This window comes from Pyrus communis, chromosome 12 (assembly GCF_041283825.1).
Source record: "Pyrus communis isolate YQ-2024b chromosome 12, ASM4128382v1, whole genome shotgun sequence".
Classification (NCBI taxonomy): Eukaryota; Viridiplantae; Streptophyta; class Magnoliopsida; order Rosales; family Rosaceae; genus Pyrus; species Pyrus communis.
The window spans coordinates 1945312-1972062 of NC_142576.1; the positions used below are offsets into that span (position 1 = coordinate 1945312).

Sequence of the window (26751 nt, forward strand, 5' to 3'; positions counted from 1 at the left end):
GGTGGTGTTTTGCCGGAATTTCTGGGTAAATTTCAAACTGTCATAACTTCTTCATTTCTTAACCATTTTCGACGTACTATATATCAAAATGAAAGTATTGACGAGACGAACACATCCATACCTTCCTCGACCCCTAACTCGCCGTGGATTCGCCGGAAAAAGCCCCGAAAGCTCCGGCCAAACTTTGAACTTGTCATTCTCCTTGTTCTTACGTCCATTTTTCACGTAATCTATACCAAAATGAAGCCCTAATCATAATCTACCACGTTGGACTAGTTTTAGGGCCTAAAAACAACGGAATCAAACTTTTCCAAAAATACGAAAATTCGGCCGGACTTACAGTTCGTGATCCCGACGTCCAAATCCTTCAAACGAAGCACTCCGAGCTTCCTTAGGACCTCACCAAGCTTCCTACAAGCTTCAAAATCCCAGAAAACATCAAGTTTTACGTGTGCATGAACAGTGCACACGCACAGTGAAATTGAAATCCATGTTTTCCGAAGTGAAACTCACCTGAAATTGGTACCATCGTGTTCGTGTGGTCTTCAGGAGTACGATGGTGGTCTTAGATCCTTCGTTGGTATAGTTTTGGGGTGGTTTTGTGGGTGGTCCGTGTGAGTTCGAAGGAGAGAGAGAGCTTACAGAGAGAATGAGAGATTTGTGAGGGAGGAGAGAGAGAGACAAGATACGGGAATGAGGGAGAGATTTGAGGGATGTGGGGTTCCTACCCAATCCCCAAATCATCAAGTTACAACATATTTTACGCCCCTTAGTCCCGTTTAAGGGCATTTTCATAACTTCACGTCCTCAGAATTAAAATTCCGGGACGGGTTGTGACAACCTTCCCTCCTTATAGAATTTCGTCCCCGAAATTCCAACAACCAACTTAATCATCTAAACTCATACAATAGCTTCGGATAAATCTCTCTCATCCGATTCTCCTTCTCCCACGTAATTTCTTCCACTGAATGCTTTCTTCACAAATTCTTTACCAATTACACTGTCTTAATTCTCAATACATTCTTTTTCCAATCCAAAGTCGTCCTTGGTTCCTCAACCAGTCTAATCCGGATTAATTCTCAACAGTTGCACCGGAACTCCATGTGACGAATCTGCCACCTAGTGACAACGCATCGAAATATAATACATTATGCACCTTAGCCAATTCTGAAGACATCACCACTTGTATGCAACTTCATCGATTCCTTTAGTGGTAAAAAACGGTCTGATGTGTTTAAGACTTATTTTGTCTCCTTTCCAAATCTCACTATTTCTTTTCGTGATGAAATTTCTAAAAATGTTGAATCATGAAACACATCATGCTCTTACAATAACTTTGGAAGTAATTCAAGCAACTTCACTTACTCTTCGATGATCACATAAAGTCCGAGGTACTTAGGACTTAATTTGCTTTCCTTTCCCAGTCGAATCATACTTTTCTAAAGTGAAAACTTCAAAATTATAAGATCATCTACGTTAAACACTCGATTAGTGACATGTTCAACTATTAATCTCTTTTGCCATTCCTGGCTACTCTCTGGTTAAACTTAATCACCTGAATACTTTGAGAAGACTCATCCATAGTTTCAGGGCCTACCAAAACTCTTTCGTGATCAAATCTTCTCTATCCAGAAGCATTTCTTCCACAAATCAGCAAAAATCGACACATTTCATGGTCCTTATGGCGTTACATCGGAAACTGCGCAACCAACATACTTAAGAAACTCAGCAGTTCCGTAACCCAAATCTCTTCTCCATAAAACATATAGTATTGTTGCACTGTGATTGTTACTCAACACTGGAGTAAATGTACTAACTTGGTACATTGATCAACTATCACCTCAAGTTCAATCATAACCATCCTATTCTCGAACTCAGCAATCTTTCTTTTTCCATTCTTTCTTTGCATTGGTTAATTCTTAATTTTCTTCGTTAACCATTTGAGTCTTGAGTACGACCTTACTAAAAAGACTTAACTTGAAAATTAGCAATTACAACTTCTTCTCAATCTTCCATTCTCAACTTTACTTCAGTTGATTTCCAATCCACAAGAAGACAATCTTGGCAAACGTGCCAGACATTAATTTTTACCGTAGTCTTCTCACCAAGTGCATCAGCTAGAACAATTTTACGATCACCCTGGTCGTACAATCATATTCATTAAACAATTCAATCCACCTTCGCTGCCTTATATCAAAATCCTTCCAAGTAATGGATATTGGAGACTTTTTGGATTTGTAAAAATCTTGCATTCTTACCACATATAATGTCTTCATAACTTCACAGCAAGAATGGTAATCATGACTTCCAAATCACTAGTAGGGTAATTCATTTCATGAGGTTCCTTTTGTCGTGAAACGTATGTAATCACCCTAACATTTGCATCAACATGCATCTCATACCATTCAAGAAACATCACTAAAAATTTATGATTACCACAAATCTCTGGGAATACTAAAATACGTGCATGAGTGAGGAATACTTCAGTTGTTGAAACCTTTACTCATAATTATCATCCCACTCAAAACTTAACCTCTTTTCTCGTCAATGGCAAGGCAATGACTGAAAAATCTTTCACGAACCGTCCATGATAGCTTGTTAAGCTAGGATAACTCCGAATCCCAATCACGATTCGTGATTGTTCTAAATTCTCAATTTCTGCTACCTTTTAAGAATTCATTTGAATACCTGAAGCAGATATAACATATCTCAAAAATGCTACTTGATTCATCCAACATTGGCATTTGCTAAACTTAGCATACAATCGACGTTCCCTCGATCTTTGCAATACCAATTTAAGATGTTTAGCATAATTTGCTCTAGTCTTATCAATCTTTTCAATAGCAACAACAAATCGGTCTAGATATCATTGGAATACTTCATTCATCAAATTCATAAAGTAGTAGATGCATTCGTCACTCCGAATGGCATCACCAAAACTTGAAATGACCTTAACGAGTCCTGAAAGTTATCATAAGGGCATCCTCACCGATAATCTTCAGCTAATAATATCCAGACCTCAAGTCCATCTTAGAAAATATACAACCACCTAGAAGCTGATCAAACAACCATCAATGTGAGGTAACAGATAACGATTTTCAATTGTTACTCGATTCAACTGCTTATAATCAAAGCACAGCCTTAACGTCCATTTTCTTTCTCACCAATAAACTGGGGTTCCCCCAACGTAATGTACTAGGTTGAATAAAAACCTTTATCAACCAATTTCCAATTCTCTTAGTTCAAAAGGCAACATTCTATAATATATGGTTTGTACCTGGAGACAAATTCATAGTGAACTCTACATCTTTAACTGGCAGCAATCTAGGTAAATTCTCAGGGAAGACGTCAGGTAAATGTTTGACTACTCCCACTTCTTCCACACTACTAGAAGTGACATCTTTTAGCACCACATGAGATAAGTATCCTTGGCAGCCTTTTGATAATAATCTCTTTGCTTTCACAGCATAAATTAACGGTCTGCCTCACTTCACTTTGCATACTTACAAAAGTAATCTCTAGTCATCCAGACCGATGGAAAATAACATATAATCCATTCAACATTCGGCTATAAACATAGCTCATACTCTTTCATTCTAATCAACTCAGCCCTCGGCTGCATATATAGCTCATAATCAACTCATCATATCATGTATATAACATAATATGCTCTAGAATAACATCGAAATCCACAATCTAATGAAACAAAAATAGCTGGCAACAATACATACTCTACTAATACTGAGCACTCTAAATAAGTACGATACTAACATAGGATAACCTATCGGTTTACTTGCTTAACGAATCCACGAATAAGTTATTAATATTACGGTCTGCAGCCCGCAATACTGATAAATCATCGTTGTCTCGATAAGTAAGCAACAACTCTCGAGGGTGTAATATTACTATTTTGCCACTCATTGGGAAATACATACACACGTCTCAACCGCGTTTATTTACTACTTTCAAGGCAATAACATTAATAATGTAAAATTTCTACATTAACAACAAATGACTTTAGCTAAGTCATTAAGAATAATTAACGTACTCCTAATCAAATCCGAATAATTCTGAGTATCTTGCAGTGATGTGTGGTTAACACATCCCTGGGCTTGTTGTCGTCTCCCACAACCTTTATTAGTGTAAATACTTCGCTCGTGTACACCACGGCCTAACTGACCATAATTAATAGATCCAGGAACTTGCTGGATCGGCGCCAGTTATGGCAAAGAAAACTGCTAGGGCTTCTGTTGGTTTTGGACATAATTTGCAGTTCTATGTCCCATCTATCCACTTGTAAAGCGTCCAATGCTTTCTTGCCTACATTCTCAAAGGTGTCCATTATTGTACCTACAGCCCAAAGGTACATTTCCTTTACCAAAATCACCTTGTCTCTGAGATCTGGGATTACCAATACATCTATCACTTCGCCTCTGGTCAATGGCATTAAAACCTTTGCCAAAAGAACTAAAATTAGCTTCACTTCTTTTGAAGCTCTGAATCTTTCTATATTCTTGATATGACGAATCATTAACTTTATCGTCCTCTTTTGATTCCCATTCTTTTATCATTCTTCTTTACTTTCGCTGAACATAATCTCAGAGTCCTTAAGGCTCAACAACATCTTGTATACTCCTGATAAGGATTACAATGGATAGTGGTCACCCAAAATACCACTGCCTTATGCCACCCAGCCTAAAACAATATAACACTTCAATCAAAATAGCAGCAATATTCGAATGGGACGAGGCAAGTCTGAGAACTTTCTATAATACTCATTGATCGTCAGCTTTCCTTGTCTCACATTTGCAAATTCTTGCTTTCTACCATCGTAAGATGCCAAAGGAATAATTCTTTTCTTTAAACAAGTCCTTAAACAATTCTCAATCGGCTGTTTCCTTTGGTGACAACGAATTATACTCCTGTTTCCACCAGGATACAAGTTCATAACTCAAACCAGGTAGTCGTCTCAACCCTTCTGTCAAAAGGAAGATTCCTTTGACTTGCATAATCTAAAACATTTTTTCCAATTGGTTAATCCATCACTTTGCTCCCTCAGGTTCATCATTTCATAAGGTGATTCAAATTCAACTCATAACCCCTCTTAAAATGTCTCTTTCGGATAATATACTGAATCACCAAAATAATAGTTTCCCCTAACAACTAAATCAGGGAGACTAAGTTCCTTTAACTACGTGGTTTGCTACGAGGCGGTGTAGTTCTGACAGAATTCACTAGAACTTCTCAAGATGTCCAAGATTGAAACTTAGGCTCTGATACCAACTTGACACACCCCGTCCCGAAGGAGGGCATGCTGGCCGTCACGTGAGAGTGACGTAACCATTTACACAGTACGGAAGCTTTAAAGATACAATTTCTAAGATAAAACACCCAAAGGTGAGTCCTAATTTTTGGTCCATTCTGTCAGAACACCGTTGAATTTCCTCGTAGTCACCACACCTTTTCAATTCTGGAACCTGGAGGGGCGCAAAACAAAGTTGAGTGGGTCAGCAAAACAAACTTATTCAAAACCTTCTTTTCTCTTTGAATATACTAACCCCTCGCCGTAAAACAAGTACAGTTTCCCAGAAAATGAACATATATACGTATGTATAGATATGCCAGTCATGCTCAAAGATATATCATTCATGCTCATAAGTATGCCATTCATGCTTGAGAATATGCCACAACAGAATCTCATAATCAAATATAAATGCTCAAGCGTAATTCACATCAATAACATATAATCTGGCAGCCGGGAGTCACCTAATGTGACATGTACCGCTGCATCTAGAGCTCCAATCTCAACTCAACATCTGAATCTGCACACGAGTCGGAACCACCTAATGTAGTCTGTCCGACAGGACTGGGTGTAATAAATACGCTCTAGTGCTACGATCACGTGAAGACTGTGCGAATAATCGCGGGTCACCTACGAGTCGGAACCACCTAATGTAGTCTGTCCGACAAGGCTTGCACCTAACTTGGATCCAAGGCGAGCGTGTGGTGCTGGTGAACATCACGTGAAGGACTGTGCCCTGGCCCTGGGCGGGAGCACTAACACCGGGGGTGCAGATTATGAGCTCTCTAACATCTCAAACTACTACTGAAATACAAACAGGAATACCACTTACCTGGCACTTACCTGTGCGTCCACAGCACCAAATACACATATATAAATGTATGCCACTACTAATGCATGTTATGATAGTATTTCAATCGTAGCTTACCTGGGCCTCCTCAGCACCATGCAACAGTATGCATAATTATGGTAATGCACATATTAAAATATGATGCATATATGACAGGATATTTAATTCGTATTTCTTTTAAAATACGTTTTCTGGGAAATACGTCAAGCATACGTATATATATATATACTAAAAAATAACTGCCCACTCACATATCACATTGACGTCTCATAGGTCCCTGAACCTCCCCTAGCTTGGTTACATTCTTCCTCTGTATAATTTTCACCTATACAAACAGTAACCAAATTGACATTATTTAACGCACATACACCAAACATTTGTCCATAACTTTCTCATACATTGCTCAATTTGGGTGTATGAATATACCACGGTGATCTACACGACGTCACGAACGCGTGACAATTTTCAGAACTCAATTTGGAGCTCTCACGCGCCCCCACGTGCACTGTTCACGCGCTGCCCACGCGCGCATCTTCTTCCTCGCGTCGCCGGACTGGTTTCGCCGGCGGTGGTGTTTTGCCGGAATTTCTGGGTAAATTTCAAACTGTCATAACTTCTTCATTTCTTAACCATTTTCGACGTACTATATATCAAAATGAAAGTATTGACGAGACGAACACATCCATACCTTCCTCGACCCCTAACTCGCCGTGGATTCGCCGGAAAAAGCCCCGAAAGCTCCGGCCAAACTTTGAACTTGTCATTCTCCTTGTTCTTACGTCCATTTTTCACGTAATCTATACCAAAATGAAGCCCTAATCATAATCTACCACGTTGGACTAGTTTTAGGGCCTAAAAACAACGGAATCAAACTTTTCCAAAAATACGAAAATTCGGCCGGACTTACAGTTCGTGATCCCGACGTCCAAATCCTTCAAACGAAGCACTCCGAGCTTCCTTAGGACCTCACCAAGCTTCCTACAAGCTTCAAAATCCCAGAAAACATCAAGTTTTACGTGTGCATGAACAGTGCACACGCACAGTGAAATTGAAATCCATGTTTTCCGAAGTGAAACTCACCTGAAATTGGTACCATCGTGTTCGTGTGGTCTTCAGGAGTACGATGGTGGTCTTAGATCCTTCGTTGGTATAGTTTTGGGGTGGTTTTGTGGGTGGTCCGTGTGAGTTCGAAGGAGAGAGAGAGCTTACAGAGAGAATGAGAGATTTGTGAGGGAGGAGAGAGAGAGACAAGATACGGGAATGAGGGAGAGATTTGAGGGATGTGGGGTTCCTACCCAATCCCCAAATCATCAAGTTACAACATATTTTACGCCCCTTAGTCCCGTTTAAGGGCATTTTCATAACTTCACGTCCTCAGAATTAAAATTCCGGGACGGGTTGTGACACCCTCCCCCCGCGTTCCCCACCTGCAAGAACAAGAACAAGAAGAAGAAGAGGAAGAGAGAGACACCCACCCCACGACCCACCTCCATTGCACAGAGATCCCGAATCACACTTAATCTCGGGTGGTTTTGTGGTAGATTCATCTTGGGGAGTTTAAGATGGGGATTTTGAATTTGAGATGATTTTTGGACTAGTTTTGTGGTAGATCCACCTAATATCGGGTGAGATTTTTGAGGATGGGTGATGGGGGATTTTTGGGAAGGGTGATGGGGGATCGGAGAGGGGTTGCTCGGGTGGGATTTTGGGGTGGGTGATGATGGATAGGAGAAGGGGGTGGGTCGGGGATGGGTTTCTCTTTTTTTTTTTTTTTTTTTTTTTTTTTTTTGAAAATTCAGGTTTAAAAATAAATAAATAAATAAAAATTTGCCACGTGGCACATATTTGGTAGCCACGTCAGCACTTAATGGATCCATGGATAGAAAACGTCAGCATTTAATGGATCCATGGTTAGAAAATGTAACGGATGTATTATTTTGAAATAAAATAGTACTTAAGATATGAAAATGAAATGTTTTGAAGATGTTGTAAGGAATTGAAATAGGTCTCAAACCTGAGGTATGAAAATGTAATTTACCCTTTATTTTTTGTACGAACATAACATAGACTCCATAAACAAGGCCCCACAGCAAGGCTCGAGGGAAAGTTATTTGAGTAAGGGATATGATATCTTGAGTTGGTAGTCTGTCATTTCTTACATTAGTAGTTATTCATGTAATTGTTAACTGTAAATGATCTATACTATAGACTGACATTGGTTTAAAACTTGAAAAAGGGAAGCATTGCTCCAATAGCAAAATTAGTTTTTTTTTGAAGAGCTCAAAATTAGTTTTTTGATTCAGCACAACCTCATTCAGTTACCTTAAAGAGTCACTATAAGCTTGGTCAGGTCCGTTGGTCGACCCTGCTTCTGCCGGTGGTCCAAGACGGAAGAAACATACCGGACACGATGGGCGAGAAACTTCAAAATCCTATACAGGAAACCATAGAGAGAAACATCACGATGCTCGTGTTAGAGGAAAGAGAAGTGCGGCTTGAACGCGAGTTCATACGATGGGAACGTTGTAAGATTTATGTTGCCAAGATCAAGATTAAGTCGCAGTAATTACAATCAAGAAAGCACAATATCTTTTGCATGTAGAACACTGCAATCTTACTAACCTGATGAACCTCCATTGGAAAACGCCATGGCTGCTGCTGTCCAAGCTCAGTGCACTGCAATCCTTCTCCTCTTTGTCAGATTGCTTAAAGTTCTAAATAAGAATAGGGCTTAGTTCTTAATCGAGTGCACATCTGTGAGAGCAGAGGTTACAACATATATATACAAGCACATATACATCCTTTTCATAACTTGACAAGGATTCCCTATTAAAATCTTTATAGAAAACAACTTATATTTTCCAATCCTTATCAGTTTACATACTATAACAGAATCCTTCACAAACAAAGATTTTGCACACAACTTCTCATAAGACTTTCCTATTCCAATCGGACTTAATCATTCACTGTCAAAATATCCAATCCCATGTTCCTATTCTTACAAACGTAATTACGAACTCCGGAGGTTTGGGAACTTAATTACGAAATGTTGGATGCCTCTTTACCATCCTGAGTTTCGGAGTTTGGATTTGGTGCCGTAGTGAGTTTATCAGCCCCAGCTTCTTCTAGCAGTGTAATTGTTTCTTTAGAATTGCAGGGGTAAATACAATTTTTATTTTTTTATTTTATCCAATTACCTTATTTTTCGTTCCCTATATTTACGAGATATCGTTTTGTTTTTGTTTGTTTGTTCACTTTTCAATTTGTTGGATGGTGGATTGATGAGAGAAATTGCCTCTATTATGTATATCTTCATCTTGATTATTATTTTGTTCTCCAATTTTATATATGCCAAACTTCTTCGTCAAGTTTTATTCATCAAATGATGTGTTTGTTATTTATTTATGTATGCACTTGCTCGTCAACTCAAGCTTTATCTAACAAATTCAAGAGATGGTTCAGAAGGTCAGATGAAATTTTGAAATTGAGTGATGTTACGCACAATCCTTTTCATCTTTTATACACCTCTCACAATCTCAATTGTTAGATCAAATAAATTGAAAATTATCATATATAAAAAATTAACAAGAAGTGTATAAAAAGTAAAAATAAGCGGTTGTATAAATTACAATCCCTAGAATCACCCTTTTATTAAAGCAACCACAGAAAGACAAAATGTAGAAATAAAGAAAGAACAAATTCTTTGTCCAAAAAATTTACAAAGAATGTTGAACCCTAAATAATAATTTTTTAATCAAAGTATAATTTATGGACAATCTTGGTATGAAATCTGGCAAATTATCTTTCCAAAAAAGACGTTTTATTCATTTTTTTATTAAATGACACGTCCTAAGAAACCCCATACCCAAAAAGGAAAAATAAATAAACAAAATGGAATGCCTCACTCCCACTTTTCTCAACAAATCATATTTTTAAATTCTTTAATTTACAAAAAATTTAAAAGGACGGACAAATTAGCCTAACTTGTCTAACTTAACTTACTCTGGCTGCATTCGTTGCGGAAAATGGAATACAAACTCAAATATAAAAGAACTGTGACTTAAACGGTTTTTCAACTGATCTAACCCACAACTGCAAAACTTTGAAATGTGAATCCAAATGAAATTGCTTGGAAAAGAAGGGGAAAATAGGAAAAAAATTAAAAAAAAAAGAGAGAAAACAAAACCGCCACATAACACAGCACTGAGCACTCTCCAAAACCGCCACTAAAAAAATTCATAGCTCTCTCTCTCTCCCCCCGTCCAGACACAGACAGTCGATCATCATCTCACTTTCTCTCTCTAGAAACCAAGGTAAACCCTTGGGGGCTTAAACCACAGAAACCAGAAGGCAAAAGCAAATGGAAGAGAGCAGCAACAGCGTGGCTACCAACGTCGCCCAAGCCATTGCCGTAGCTCTCGACTGGAGCTCCACTCCCGACGCCCGCAAAGCAGCCGTTGCATTCCTCGAATCGGTATTCTCTCTAGAAAACTTTACCTTGTGCTTTATTAGAACTATTAGTTGTCTCTCTCTCTCAAGAAATTTGTAATTTTGGTTGCTTTTGTGAAATGGGTAGTGGATGAAAAACTACGAAATGCAAATTATTTAATCACATTTTTAAAGTTTCAAGTTGAAAGAGTTTATAGGATGATTTCGTTGTTTTCGGGTGGAGTTTCAGCTTGGTAATTGGTATTTTGAAGTGTTGAAAGGCTATGTTGTGCAATCAGTTACTTGGTTTAAGCAGCTATTTCGTTTTCCCTTGTTGATCAATCATTCTGTTTAATTTGCGCAGATTAAAAACGGAGATGTGCGGATTTTGGCAAACACTGCGTTTCTTCTGGTGAAGAAGGATTGGTCTTCCGAAATTCGGTTGCATGCATTTAAAATGTTACAGGTATGTGATCACAAGGAGTGTTCTTTATACATATTTCTATTTGATTTTAGCTATTTTAATATTTACGTTTGATCCAAAGGCCTTTGTCAGGAGGTCAAATTTGAAATGCAAGGTTTATTAGGAACTAAACCATAACTGCGTCAATTATTCTTTTATTTTCTTCAATAATGTAATGAGGTTGTATCGTATTTATTTTACTATTTAAGTGGTCTAATTGGACCGTTGAAGATGGTAATTGGTTGATTTGATAATATGGTTTGATCAAGAGGTCTAGTTGGATTGGTTTCCTTTAACATCCAACTACCCCGGTAATGTAAATTATTTTGAACTTGATAGCATACTTAAGTTTTCTTATCCCCACCTTATTGGGATCATAATAAAGGAATAAGGGCACGGTTCATGTACAGGCATAGTGTTCATTAGGCAGAAATTGTCTAGAAAAGAAAAGGTCCAAGCTTTACAACCAGAGATGTAAAAGTAATTTTCTGATAAATATCAAACTTCTGTTAACATTGCCGAAACCCTAAGTCATGTAAATGCATCGTTACAAGAATTTCCGAAATAGGTTTTCTGTCTCCCTGGCCCTTTTAGCAGTCAAATAGAATGATTGGCCCTTCTAAATCTATCTGAAAATTTTAGCATCTAATTATGTAACCATTTAAAGTTATGTGGCATGAATGGCGTGACAAGAATATGCATCTTTTCTCGCAGCATTTGGTGCGATTGCGGTGGGAAGAACTAAGCTCTACAGAGCGTAGAAACTTTGCAAATATCACTGTTGGTTTAATGTCTGATATTGCAAGTCCTACTGAGGAGTGGGCATTAAAAAGTCAGACAGCAGCCCTTGTTGCCGAGGTTTACACAGCATTTCTCTTGATTCTATTTATACCATCAATGGTTAGTTTTCCATTGCAACACTCACTTGTTTAATCTGTTACAGATGGTTAGAAGGGAAGGACTAAATCTATGGCAAGAACTGTTTCCAACTCTGGTTTCATTATCCTACAAGGGTCCTATTCAAGTAAATATTTTTCCTCCTTGTTCACTCTGTCTTTCATTTAAAACATGCTTTTGATAATCACCTATTCCTCTTTAATATTAGGCCGAGTTAGTCTCCATGACGCTAAGGTGGCTTCCTGAAGATATTACTGTTCACAATGAAGATTTGGAAGGTTGACCAGAAATGTGTCTTGTGCACTCTTTTCCTTTTGCCTGTGAATTGAGTGGAGTGCGTGTGCGTATGCATGTGATGCTTGTTCTCTAGATTTAGATTGCTGCATGCGGCCTTACCCTGATTCTTAATGGTTAATGCAGGAGATCGGAGAAGGCTATTGCTGCGGGGGCTGACCCAATCTTTACCTGAAATTTTGCCTTTATTATACACTGTATGTCTGGCTTCTTAAATTTTAATAGAAAAAGTTGCATACAATGGATTTGTCTGAATGAATTAAATTGTGCAGTTACTAGAGAGGCACTTCGGAGCTGCGTTGAGTGAGGCAGGTAAACAACAATTCGACCTTGCAAAGCAACATGCAGCAACAGTAACAGCTACTTTGAATGCTGTGAATGCATACTCTGAATGGGCTCCATTGCCTGATCTTGCTAAATCTGGTATAATTCATGGGTATGGTATCCTACTTTGAAGTTTTGGTGGATTTTGATTTGAAGCCGTTGGCAATTGTCTCTTTCTTATCTCCTCACTCTCTCTCTCTCTCTCTCTCTCTCTCTCTCTCTCTCTGTCTACTTGTACAGGTGTGGTTTCTTACTTTCTTCACCTGACTTTCGTCTTCATGCTTGTGAGTTTTTCAAATTTGTTTCCCAAAGGTATGAAATATAGTATTTTCAATTGCTTTTTCAATTAATATATAGTTATTAAGTATGCTTTTTCCCCTTCTTAAGACATTTCTGTAATGGTTGTGTTATCCTGATTTGTGACATGCAGGAAGAGACCTATTGATGATACCTCTGTTCCTGAATTTGATTCTGCAATGAGTAATATCTTTCAAATATTGATGAATGTCTCCAAAGAATTTTTGTACAGATCTAGCCCCGGTGCTGGGCTTATTGATGAAAGCGATATTGAGTTTGCGGAATATATATGTGAAAGTATGGTGTCTTTGGGTTCCACAAACTTGCAATGTATTGCTGGTGGTAGTGCTGTGCTACCTCTTTATTTACAACAGGTAACTAGAACATCAGGGTATTTGCAACTCTTTTCTGCTTGTTCATTTGGTTCTGTCAACAAGTGATTGGTTATTGAAATAGAATGACTTATTTTATTCTTTTCTCTCAGATGCTGGGGTTTTTCCAACATTTTAAGCTAGCTCTTCATTTTCAATCTCTGAACTTTTGGCTGGTATGAAGATCCAATTATTATTGTAATGTAAGAATAATCGAGACTATGTCATACGCTACATATCACGTTTAATCGTCTTTCATGTTATGTGCATGTTTAGGCACTAATGAGAGACTTGGTGTCAAAGACAAAGGCTGTTGCTCACTCAGCTGGAGATGGTTCTGATCCAGTCGATATTGAAAAGAGAAAAATCTTAAGTTTTTTGAATGATGATATATGTAGTGCAATTCTGGATGTATCTTTCCAACACATGCTCAAGAGAGAAAAGGTAATTCACGGGACAGCATTTTCTTTAGGGCAATTGGAATTATGGAGTGATGATGTTGAGGACAAGGGGACTTTTGGCCAGTATCGTTCAAAGTTGGTAAGTAGTTCATAGAACTTAGATATTTTTGTTTCTTTTTATTAGCTTATGCTTCTTCAGTTCAGTTAGCATAAATTTTATACGACATGTATAGTTTCTCTGGGATAGGATTCTGTTAAATAATTAAATCCATGTACATAGACATGGATGGATGGGTATATTCCTTGACTATAGAGGATCCATTAAAGTAACCTTGAAATCTAACTCATTTCTTTTCATGTTGACCATTTATGCTGTCTGGACTCTTGCATCATATAGAAGCTTCTCTTTTCTAGTTTACACTAGAAGTTTTGAGAATAGTTCACCTGGCCTTCCTTGGCCTGCGTTTTTCAAAAGTTTATTTCCCTGATGAATGATCTTAATGCAGTTAGAACTGATCAAGTTGGTTGCTTTATACAAGCCTCTTATAGCTGGTTCTAAAGTTTCTGAAAGAATTGATACAATCATCAAAACCCTCTTGCTTTCTCCAATGCCTGCTCAGGTTTGGTCACAAGCACTTTCAGAATTAAAGTTGCTATCTTTTGAGTTTCCAGCATCCCAGTATTGCTTGCATTGATGGTTCTTGTAAATCTCCATCCTGTCTAATTCCAGGACTTAGTTGTGATGGAAAGCATGCAGTTGGCTTTAGAAAATGTTGTAAGCGCTATTTTCGATGGATCAAATGAAATTCCTGGGGGTCATTCAGAAGTTCAACTTGAACTATGCAGAATGTTTGAAGGTTTATTTTGAAACATTTCCTTGTATGAGCATTAGAATTTTTATATTTTGAGTTTCTTAACATGATTTGTTTCTTAATTTGAAGGTTTGCTTCAGCAGCTTCTTTCTTTGAAGTGGACTGAGCCAGCCCTTGTGGAAGTACTTGGGCACTACTTGGATGCAATGGGTTCATTTTTGAAGTATTTTCCAGATGCAGTGGGCAGTGTTATTAATAAATTATTTGAGCTCCTAAACTCGCTTCCTTTTGTTGTTAAGGTCCATTTTCAGTTGTTTAATTTCGTTTTATTATTCATTGTATTTATAGAATCTTTGAAATCATATTATTGTTCGGCAGGATCCATCTACAAGTAGTGCACGGTATGCAAGGTTGCAGATTTGTACGTCGTTTATTCGTATAGCCAAAACTGCTGACACAAGTGTTCTGCCTCACATGAAGGTGACTCTATTTTCTTTGATACATCCATGATTTTCTGGTGCTTCTTGTGTGTACACAACTTTCACGCATTCAGTATGTGCCACTAGTATGAAAGACATATAGAATTAAATTAATCACTTCATATCATTACCTCAGTTCTTTGTTCAGTTAATGTAGTCATTCTCTCGCCTGTGTGGCATTCACAGAATTTCCTATATTTTGAATAGCATATGTTGGCTATATCAACCTAATCTTTGCAAGAATTGACGATCAGCATATCTGTCGTATCCACATCATTCATTCATTTGTAGTCTTGCTTCCTAGAAGAATAGGTCATTGTGAATTACGGGGTTATGCCATTTGAGAAATTACCGGTAACATTGAAATGATATTTTCAAATGCTCCCCAAATTAAAGGTGTGAACTGTAAATATTCCAAGGTTCTCTATGAGGGAAAACAAAAAAGTTTAGTCAATAAGTGCATGCCCACTGAAGAGAAACATGATTTTAGATTTTGAAAATACCATTCTGTTTATTGACTTTTTTGTGTGGTATTTTATTTAGGCTATAGCCGACACCATGGCTTATATGAAAAGAGAAGGTTCTTTACTTCGTGGTGAACACAATCTTCTAGGTGAAGCGTTTCTTGTCATGGCTTCTGCTGCTGGGTAATGCTTCTTTTGCATGGATTGACCATGTATTTTTATTATCAGATGGTTCTACTATTGAATATTGTAAACTTTGTACAGAATTCAGCAGCAACAAGAAGTTCTGGCCTGGTTACTAGAACCTTTAAGCCAGCAATGGACACAAATTGAGTGGCAAAATAATTATCTATCTGAACCACTTGGTCTTGTTCGCTTGTGCTCCGAGACCCCAGTTATGTGGTCAGTTTTCCACACTGTCACATTCTTTGAGAAGGCACTTAAGAGAAGTGGAACCAGAAAATCCCAGTCAAATCTACAAAGCAACTCAACAGAAAGTTCTATGCCCTTGCACCCTATGGCTTCTCATCTATCATGGATGCTGCCACCTCTTCCAAAAGTATGCATGTTGCTCCTGAAAACTAGTTGTGTTAAAATTCCTAAATCCTGATTCATACTTCTTCTAAATGTCGTACATCCTCGACTATTTTCTTATGAAACTTGTATTCACTAGGGCTGCAAGAAGGTAGTAATTGGTGCATGTTGTCAATCTGCAGCTATTTCGTGCCTTACATTCCCTTTGGTCTCCAACTGTATACCAAATACTACCTGGGGAGATTAGAGCTGCAATGACCATGAGTGATGTTGAGCAATTCAGTCTGCTTGGTGAAGGAAACCCTAAATTGCCAAAGGGTAACATAGCCTTTACCAATGGATCCCATATTAGTGCAAGTAAGGAAGGATATGTGGAGCCAAATGAATCAGACATACGAAATTGGTTGAAGGGTATCAGAGACAGTGGGTATGTCTTCCTATATTTGAGTTGGTTTGAAACTTATTCTTTGATATGCATCCTTTTTGTAGGTTTCTTTCGTTTAATGACTAAAACATTATTATAATTGTAGGTACAATGTATTGGGCCTGGCAACCACTGTTGGGGACTCATTTTACAAATGTTTGGATAGTCAATCTGTTGCTCTAGCTCTAGTGGAGAATATACATTCAATGGAATTCAGGCATATCCGGCTGCTTGTTCATTCAGTTTTGATTCCTTTGGTTAAATTTTGTCCTGTGGATTTGTGGGAGGCATGGTTCGAAAAGCTCTTGCTCCCATTATTCCAACACTCCCAACAGGCTCTTAGTTGCTCCTGGTCCAGTCTTCTACATGAAGGGAGAGCAAAGGTCCCAGATGCCCATGCCATACTTGCTGGTTCGGACTTAAAAGTGGAAGTAATGGAAGAAAAGCTACTTAGGGATCTAACTCGGGAGATTTGTTCACTCCTCTCTGTTATAGCTTCGCCACAGCTAAATGCTGGGCTTCCTTCCTTGGAGCACTCTGGGCATGTTCATCGTGTTGACGTATCTTCGCTCAAAGATTTGGATGCATTTGCATCAAGCTCCATGGTCGGGTATGTTTGATTGATATAGTTCTTATCAAGGCTTAAGTTCTTTTCTGTTAATTTGTACTGTAGTAATTGTACAACTCTGCTGTGGATTTTATTTTTTTCCCCTAAGTTCTCTGGTCTCAAAGTGTTCTTCCTTCTTCTTTTACAGTTTCCTTTTGAAGCTCAAAGGTCTTGCCCTTCCAGTGCTGCAGATATGTTTAGAAGCTTTTACATGGACGGATGGTGAAGCTATGACAAAAGTTTCTTCCTTTTGTTCTGCTTTGATTGGTTTAGCAGTGTCGACAAATAGTATGGAGCTCCTACAATTTGTTTCTAAGGATCTCTTTTCTGCAATTATCCAAGGTTTAGCTCTTGAGTCAAATGCTTTCATCAGTGCTGATTTGATTGGTCACTGTCGTGATATATACATACATCTTTGTGATAGAGATCCAACTCCTAGGCAGGTTAGTTACGATACCTTGTGCTATCTAATATTTTGGGTTATGATGCTAGTGATTATACTCTAATTACTGACCATCGTAAGAAACTTGATTGACGTGCTTATTGGGTTGCCCAGATTCTGCTCTCTCTCCCTTGTATCAAACAGCATGATTTGCTTGCTTTTGAAGAAGCTTTGACGAAGACATCTAGTCCCAAAGAACAAAAGCAACATATGAAAAGCTTGCTCGTATTAGCCACTGGTAACAAGTTAAAAGCGCTTGCTGTTCAGAAAAGCGTAAATGTCATAACAAATGTATCAAGTAAGCCCACTTAACTGACTTCACAATCATCTCATGCATTCTGTCTCTTTTCCCAGCTTTTATGCATCCTTCTTATTCTGAATTTCACGTTTAGGTTAAGGTTCGAGTTGATCTTTTCCTTTCCTATTTGAAGATACATTTTCGTGTTAAAAAAAAACAGTATAATTATGCAATAGCTAGTCAACTGGGTATATTTTTACTAACCTGCTGCAATCATAATTTCAGTGAGGCCTCGCAGCACGGCCAACACCACAGAAACCAGAGCGGACGATGGAGAGACTGTTGGACTGGCGGCCATATTGTGATGCATGTGTGATCTGTTGTACAGAAACTAAATCAACTCCAAGGAAGACATGTTTTTTAAGGGAATACGATGAGGTACAAAAGCTGTTTCCTTTTTTCGGCCAGAGGTCTTTGGAAACTTTTGTACGGGTGGTCCACTCCCGGAAGCTACCTTGAATCGAAGATTGATCGTTTAGAAGTGTTCCATGAGACTATTATGTTGTATTATATTGCCATGGAAATTAGGGTTTCAAAACTGAAATTTCTTTGTACAGTACTACTCAGAAAACCGAAAGAGGAAAAATATAGACGTTTGGCAGATTAAAATTTAAAACAACACATGGCAGTTGCCATTTAACTTTGCTTAGGTTGGAGCTCAAACAAGAACTTTCATGTGCTTGTCATCAATGTTGTTTCCTGCCTCTTCTCTTTGAAACGAGAGATTTGTTAGCGTTTTCGGAACAGGTTCGGTATACCAAGTGTAATAATAATACAGGGTGTTTGGAAACTTGAAAAAAAAAAATATTTCAATCCTCCCTTTTAGTTTTTTCCACTCTTTTGGGTGGCGCTCTGCCCCTTGGGGTGTGGTGGTTTGGTTGGGGTTGTGCTTTATCGATATGGAGATGTTGGTTGTTAGAGATTTAAAGTTTTGGGTTTATAAAATTGGGTGTGATATTCGCACATCAATCTTTACTTCTCACATACCTTTTTAATTTTTAACCGTCGGATTGGATAAATTGAAGATCAATAGACATAAATTAATAAGAGGTGTGTTTGAAGTAAAAATAGATGTGTTTATAATTGTTCATACATAAGGTTTTTTTTTTTTTTTTTTTTTTTTTTTCATTCTTGTATGGTACTTAAAGGGGTAATTCAAAGACACTTTCATACATCTGTTAAGGAATAATTTTAAGATACTTTCGTACATCTGTTAAATTTTCTATTAAAATAGTCGTTTATGTGTGACTTAGCGCCAATATTGATAATAACCGCGTTACATGTCAATTTAGGCCCACGTGAATATTAAAAGATTAAAAATTAAAATAATTGGCAGAAATTAAAATACATTTCTTTTCCTGTCGTCTTCCTCAACCTCACCTTCCTTCCCTCTTCTCATTGCTCGATCGCCATGGCAATTCAATCGTTCATACGCAAATGCAACGCGAGATATGTCAGAATCTACACTCCCAATTCCTCAACCCCTACCGTCCTCCCTCCCTCCGCATCCTGCCTCCACGTCTTCGACCCCGACCTCAACCAAAGGCTCAGATTTGCCCTCGATTTCCTCCCCTTTCGCTCCCCACACCCTGTCGCTTTCTCCCTCGGCCTCGTCTAGCAACAGGCTGAATTGGGTTTTAATGTGCTATTCCAATACCCAAAAATCCCTTTTTTTTCTCTTAACCCGAAATCTTAGAATCTCCAAACGGGTTTTTCCAGTAACAAAACCCGTCAGGTAATAGATTTTTCAGCGGAGAACGGTTTTAAATAAAGAATTTTAAATAAAAATGATTGTAAATAAATTGTTTTTGTTAATACAATTGATACAAGGAATTTGATGAAAAATTCATGGTATTGTTAGTTCTAATAAAATACTATATTTTTACATTAAAAAGTTAATCTGACATTATTAATTTTACCTTTTATTTTATCTTTATCGTTAAAACTTAAAATTTTAAAGTTATTTTCATTAGTTTTCCTTTGATACAATGCATCTAATAAGTAATATTAAATATTTATATTACCAAGAAAACATTTACACTCTTATAGCATCTCCAAATGAGATGTCAAAAAAAAAAAATGTTAAATGTTAATTTGATGGCTAATGTGACAATGTCAGATTTTCTCTTTTTCCATCTACATAATAAAATAATTTTAAAAAAATTGACATCACATTTTCTCATATGTCAATCCACATCGGATTGACATATCGGTTGAACCTCACTCCTACTTTCAAATTTGATTACATGGAATTTCACCTAGGATTTGACATCTCCTTTGGAGATGATCTTAATGATCTAAAAGTAAATAATTAATTCTATATTTAAGAGTAATTTGTAACTATGGTCCCTCAACTAAAAATTCATTACCATTGGTCTCTTAACTCATCAAAATGTGTAGCTATGGTCATTTTTATCAACTTCGTTAGAATTTTGTCAAAATAAGTTATGTTGAAATGACCATTATTACAATTGGTGTCCCTCAATTCATCAAAACGTGTAGCTATGGTCATTTTCGCCAACGGTCAGAATTTTGTCAAAATGAGTTATGTTGAAAAGACCATTGCTACAATTGGGTTAAAGTTAAGGGACCCTTGCTCCAATTGAATTTAAGTTGAGAGACCATTTCTCTATTTAGGTTAAAGTTAAGGGCCCAATGATAATGAATTTTTAATTGATGGACCATAACTGCATGTTTTGATGAGTTGAAGGACCAATGATAATGAATTTTTTTGTTTATAAAAAGGTGAGGATTTTTTTGTTTATACACTTTGATCTTCCTTGTCGAGTGGATTGCCCATTTGGGGATTTTCCAGTTTAGAAGCCAAGGGAACAAGTAGCAGATGCAGTGCCAGGATTAGTCCATCTGACTTTGTTGCTGCTTTGCTGAATAATTTTAGCCAACCGTCTGACTTTGGTTGTATGAAACCATAAAGAACAGTTGCCAAGATGCCGAGTTTTTCCGATTTCTTGATGCATTTGTGTTGCTCAGGCTCCGATGGACCGGTCGATACAAAGCGCATCTGTGGGATTTGGACGTCCCTCTAGCCCAAACATAAGGAGATTGCACACTCCTCATTGCGTTGTAAGTTCGACTGACTCATCATCCTACGAATTGCTTCGTCATTGTAATATTATGGTTTTTTCGATTGTGATTTTTGCTTTTCAATTGTTGTTCTTCATTTTTGTTTCTGTTTTTTCCCTTTCAAATTTCTTTTCTTTTCCTTTTCGCAATTGTTAATACTTTTCTCCACGGTGGAAGTTTTAGTGTCTATGATTTTTGGTGATGAATTTGAATTAATAGCTTTTTTTTTTCTTTCTAAATTTAGCTCGGCAAATTCAAGGCTTTGGTGATGGAAACAAATTTGTTGCGATGAAGACCTCCCTTGCTCTTTGAAACCCTAGACGGAATGAAAATGGCAATTCTCGGCGACATTTTCTTTCTATGTCGTTCACTCCTAGAGTTCGGAAATCCTAGGTTTTTTCTCCAATCCAAGTATATTCGCTGTGCACTGTGTTGTTGCACGTAAAGAAAATGGACACAAAAAAAAACTACTTTGTTGTAAGGTGTGTTTTTTTACTTTATTTATTTATTTTTTTTTTAAAAGACAACTAGTGGCAAGTCATGGATATTCACTATTTCCGAGGCCCCGAAAGGCTATGAAGAATTTCAGCCTGCCCGTGACCACAATCAAGCACACTCACCAGCTCGGAAAGGCTGTAAGTTGTGTTCTTTGGCTATAAGTGAATTAAAATCTCAAGGGATGTTAGTGTAACGTCTCAAACATGAGGGGGTTATGTGAAAACTCAATATACCTTAGGGACCTGATCTTGAAACCTTAGGTCAGGACCGGTTGGCTCCGCTATATATAGCTGATACAATCTCAACAGCATTTCAGCAAAGGAAGCTGTAGAATATATATCCACCACAGTGCTTTTTTGATCAAGAGAGAGAGATCACATCATCAGAAAGGAATGGCACAAACAGGGGGACCGCCGGGACGAGGACGGTCGTGCTGTTGTTGCTTATGTGACCTCTGTAATGCAGTGATAACATGCTCTCAAGCACTGCTAACATGTTGGTGAGTTGGCAAAATTCAAAAATTGCTTATTTACGAGTAAAATTATGTTCAGACGCAAAATTAGGATAAGAGTGGTTTTATGTCTGCGTGCTTATATTATTATTGTTTTAAAGTTTTTTCTACGTTATTATCATCTTGGTGTTGCTACCGCAGTAGTAATGTTTTGAGTTGCAGTGGCTTGTTTGGGAGCTGCTCTGGGAGCTAATCAGGGACCTACTAATGCCGGTTATTGAACAATCGTGATGTTCCAGGCTTGTTGATCACAATATCGTGTCTATAATGTTTTCTGTTTGAGTGTGATTAAATGTAATATAACTAATAAACAAGCGAGATGTGTTAGCATGTTGCAAACGCAGTGTTGCAACTGGCTTATCAGTGTTTGTCCCTTGATATCTACCAAAAGTTCGTGTGTAATTTAATCAGTTCGCAAATCTTAAATGTAATATAACTAATAAACAAGCGAGATGTGTTAGTATGTTGCAACTGGCTTATCAGTGTTTGCCCTTTGATATCTACTCAAATTTTGTGTGTAATTTAATCAGTTTTCAAATCTCCATGTTTCTTACGTACACTTCTGGGCAGAGATAATTTCCCTGTACGTACTGCTGGGCAAAGATAATTGTACATGCTTTTTTGGGGCAGACGTCCAATTCCATTCCTAACTCCTAATTGGCTAAATCCCAAACCCCACCCCAGCCAACGTACCAAGGCCGCCCACCAGCACAAGACTAGTCTCTTCTCCAGTTTCCACAAATCAAATCTTTCAATTTCAGTTTTGAATAGTTTCAGTCATGTTTTGGATATATGTGCTCCAGTTGACCATAAATCTGTCATAGACACGTTATCTAGACACGTTATCGAGTATGAAAGCACATCGTGGACATTTAGTAATTTATAATGTTGTTTGTACAAAGATTCTGAATAAAAGGTTGTGATTTATGTTTTAATCTTTCAATGTTATTTTTTGTCTAATATTTTTTGGAACTTTTATAGTGGGACCACCCAATCTTACAATTCTAGATCTGCCGCTGAGTAGGAAGCTAGGTGGCGTCGAGAGAGATGAGGGCTTTCGTCGAAAGGAGAGGGATTGGGGTAGGAGGCGGAGTTCAAAATGACAGAACAGAGAGAGGTCATTGACCTAGATTTGATGGTCGAGATTAAATTTCAACCAATTCAACAGTCCAGGAGACTAGACGGATTTAAGTAAATTTATAAAATATTTTATAAACAAGTGTCTATTTACACTTCAAAAAACCATATACTTGTATTGTACTGAGAATTTGTAAAAATGTAAATAAAGTGTAGAGACCCTATTGAGTTTAGAGCACTTCTACCCCTAAAAAGCTCCCTGGGCAATAGGCAATTCAATCCCCCAAGTGAAAAATAAGTGCCTTTAATGACCAATAACTACTAAGTGCATCTCCACCTTTAAACCAAATAGTCTAGGCAATTCGTATTAAAATAATATTACTTTTTATAAAATAATGAAAATTATTTTTATTTTTAATTTTGAATAATAATAAAAGATTGATTGAAAGTATTGAAATGTGGTGTAAAGTGAAAGAAAATGGTTAGATATTTATTAAAAATAAATTATATATTTTTAAGTATTTTTTGTATTGTTAATTAATTTTTTTTTTTTAATTTTTTGTATTTTAAATTAATTTTTTTTATAATTTTTTATTAGTGGCTGAAAGGGTTTTAAAGGGGGAAGGGGATAAATCAGCTATCTCTGTTTTGGCTTCATAAATTGTTGGGACTCTCTGTTTCTGCTTCATAAATTGTTGGGTCTCTCATTTGATATGGCGGTCAATGAATGGGTGTACGAAGCTTTTGGGTTTGCACAAAGCTTTTGGGTTTGTAGGATGCACAGAGCTTCTGGGTTTCAAGTCTGAGATGAGAGCTTTTGGGTTTGCTTACAGCTTCTCAGTTTCTGGGTTTCTTGGTTTGCAGAGTTTATAGGTTTTGCCTCTATCATTCCCCCTAGCACCACCTAGCGTCGCCTTGTGCCGCCTAAATCATCCCCAATTTTATAGACGTTTTGCCCAAAATCGCCACGCAAACTCGCGACCCAGCGTCTAAGTCGATTTTTAAAACACACACATATATATAGGGATAAGATCAAGAGATAAAGATTTTGATAAATATTTTTACACTCCTTTATAGCCTTTAAATCTTATAAGATCGAAGGTCTTGATTAAGAGTGATTTGGAGGCTTTTAAAAATAAATGACTTGAATGATTATGTGGAATATAACTAATAAGGAAAACACTAATTTAAATAAAAAGAATATCAAATAATACTAAATTTGAAAAAGAAATAATCAAACTTTGAAATATCCAGGGTATAAAATTATAAAATAAATAAATAAAAATAAAAAAAACATGAAATTCTATTTCCATCTCTGCTGAAGAGGTCTACAACTTCTTGATAAAAAAAGTCTTTCTTTCCTTCAAACAAAAAACCCTAATTACAAAAAAACAAAAAAAAACAAAAACATGATACTAGGCAGAAAGAGTTTTGCTTTGACAATAATTTGTTTTGAATTAAGCATCCCAATCCTAGGCTAGCAACTCAATCACTTTGCCACCTCCATAGCAAAACTGTATCGAGTCAAGCATGTTTGAGATTTCTATAGCCACAAAATCATCAACCATTCATTTGCACCATATTTTAAAAAAAAAGTGAAATTCAGGAGTCAAGATTGAGGATTTACAATTTAGGGTTTTGTTATGAGAAGATTCAAGAGACTGATAGCTTGATTTGTTGTAGTGTGCATCAAAATTTCATATCAATCGAATTAGAGTATCACAGGTAGTGAGGCGCGAGAACATCGATCTATCTCCTTACCTTTCTTGGGTGTTCTTCACTGTGGGTTTTACATTCTTTCTTTATCAGTTCAAATTTTGATTATTTTTTTATATTTTATTTTATTAGATAATTCTATTTAATTTAAATTTGTGTTTTCCTTATTAATTATAATCCACAAAATCATCCAAGTCATTTAATGTTTAATAATCTCCACATCATTCTTAATCTAGATCGTTGAATGTTATAGGATCCAAGGGCTACAAAGGAGTGTAAAAGTGTTTGTCAAAATCTTTGTTCCTTGATCCTATCTCATATATATATATATATATATATATATATATATATATATATCGTCGGTCCTCAGTTCTTCTTTCTTCCAGCCAAACAGTAAGACGTGGTCCAAACAATAAGTCCCAGGAGAGGCATGAGCGGAGCGCATGAGCGGGGGAAGAGTCTAGACATACGAGGAAGGTGAATCTTTTAAGTCTTGCATATAGTATACTTGTTTTGTGCATTTCATGAGTAGATTATTTAGATCTAGTTCAATGGCCAGCACTAGCTCTAGATCCACCTTAGGAACTATACCTGACATTGTCAATGAAGAACAAAAACTGGATTTTCAAACAGACGAAAGTATTGATTTTTCCGACTGGAACATTCCAAAAGTTTCAACCCAAAATATTTACAAGAAAAAATGGTCTTTGACCTCTTTTAAATCCGAACATCACGTCAAAACAGTTGAGAAGGCTTATGCTCTTAGCAAAGAACATGAGACTTGTCAATTATTTTCTCCAGAACAAATCAAAGCGCATCGCAAAAACGGTCATAACTATCTTCACATTGGTTTAGTTCAAATCGCTGTTAAACCTTTAACACGAAAAGGTCTTAATACGTCTATTCTTTTATGTCTTCGTGACGCCCGATTTACTGATTTTAACGATAGTATTCTTGGAATGATTGAATCAAGTCTTTATAACGGACCTATCCATTTTGATTGTTTTCCCGATCTCACAATAAGTCTTTCAGATCCACATGTTTTAAAAGCTCTTACTCTTAATATCAAAACCTCCGGGTACCAAGTCCTGGAAGGAACACAACCTTTGGCACTTATTTTTAGAGTTTATTACAAAGTCACTGGCACAAACATGAATTTTCAAGCTTTGAACAAAAGTCCTCGCGACCACACTCTTTTAATCCAAACAACCCAAGAAAGCGCAAACATTAGAGTACCAAGAACCATTAGGTGGTCAGACATCAGTCTCCCCTCAGATTGGTGTTTAATTAATGAAAGTAAGCCGGTTTCCGTTCAAAACAGCCTCGTTAATCTTGACAACATTGAACAATATTTTGACGGCACAGTTAAAATCAATTTTGATCGTCCAGCAAGAAAATCTTGTGAATCAGTTTTGTCGCACAAATCTTTTACTCCTAGCAGACAGTCTTTTTCTGGATCCACGTCAACCGATAGACTGGGTCGAGATCAAGATTTGATCAAATCTTTAGTAAACAAAAAGTTAAAAGAGCAGGAAGCTGCACAACAAGATCTAGTCAATGATTTACTCAAATTAAAGTCTGTCGACACCTCTTCACAAGTTGCACATCCTGTTTATCATCCTCCAAACCAAGAAGAACCCACTTCTCCAACTCCTTCTGATTTTGAAACAACATCGGTGAATCACCAATTACTTGTTTTAAATAAACCGCATAAAATCCGATGGAGGAAGCTTAAAGCTGACATCACTTCTGAGGAAAACATCCCCAGAAGAAATATTTTTAGAAAAAAGTATTGTGATGAAGAAAAGCTAGCCATATATGCCGAATGGAAAGCTTTTGTAGAACAATACCAATTTGAAATATCTTTCTTTGATTTTATTGAAAAACATTTTGAAACAAAAAATAAAGTTACGGTTGTTACCAAAGAAAATTGGGTCAAGGAAGACAAAACTTTGATTTCTTCCAGTCATCCTCCCAAAGAAACTATTTTGATTTCCACTGGTAATACCAACATCCCCGCAACCCCCTTTAAAATTCCAAAAGAAGATTCTGGTTTTAAACCTGTCATTGAACAGAATAATTTTACAAACCAAAGTCTTCATACTATTGGAAAACAGTTAGACAAAATTGAAACCAAAATCGACAAATTGTCTCAACCAAAATCTTCTCCAAAAGAAA

The 26751-nt window shown here is 37.1% G+C and overlaps 1 protein-coding gene and 1 long non-coding RNA gene across 2 annotated transcripts; both read left to right on the forward strand.

The window, feature by feature from the left end:
• Window positions 1-10168: 10168 nt before the first annotated feature.
• LOC137745319 (protein HASTY 1) lies at window positions 10169-18336 on the forward strand. Its single transcript, XM_068485261.2, has 22 exons — window positions 10169-10626; window positions 10945-11046; window positions 11758-11901; window positions 11987-12067; window positions 12149-12218; window positions 12361-12431; window positions 12507-12670; window positions 12799-12870; window positions 12989-13229; window positions 13340-13402; window positions 13503-13766; window positions 14134-14247; window positions 14358-14484; window positions 14569-14738; window positions 14818-14919; window positions 15462-15565; window positions 15647-15941; window positions 16099-16343; window positions 16447-16950; window positions 17096-17390; window positions 17504-17687; window positions 17913-18336. The coding sequence occupies exons 1-22, from the start codon at window positions 10513-10515 to the stop codon at window positions 17990-17992; spliced, it is 3606 nt and encodes a 1201-aa protein (XP_068341362.2). The 5' UTR covers window positions 10169-10512; the 3' UTR covers window positions 17993-18336.
• A 2161-nt stretch (window positions 18337-20497) lies between these two features.
• Window positions 20498-22243, forward strand: LOC137746285 (uncharacterized). The gene is made up of 3 exons (XR_011069798.2): window positions 20498-20771; window positions 21016-21768; window positions 21943-22243. It is a non-coding gene; the product is annotated as an uncharacterized LOC137746285 (long non-coding RNA).
• Window positions 22244-26751: the final 4508 nt, after the last annotated feature.

Excerpts from the sequence above, each read along its gene's own strand:
- LOC137745319 (XM_068485261.2), top strand. The coding sequence starts at position 10,513 with ATGGAAGAGAGCAGCAACAGCGTGGCTACCAACGTCGCCCAAGCCATT. Across the intron at positions 12,432-12,506 it reads TTTTGCCTTTATTATACACT|TTACTAGAGAGGCACTTCGG; the intron begins GTATGTCTGGCT and ends TAAATTGTGCAG. Across the intron at positions 14,920-15,461 it reads GTGTTCTGCCTCACATGAAG|GCTATAGCCGACACCATGGC; the intron begins GTGACTCTATTT and ends TATTTTATTTAG.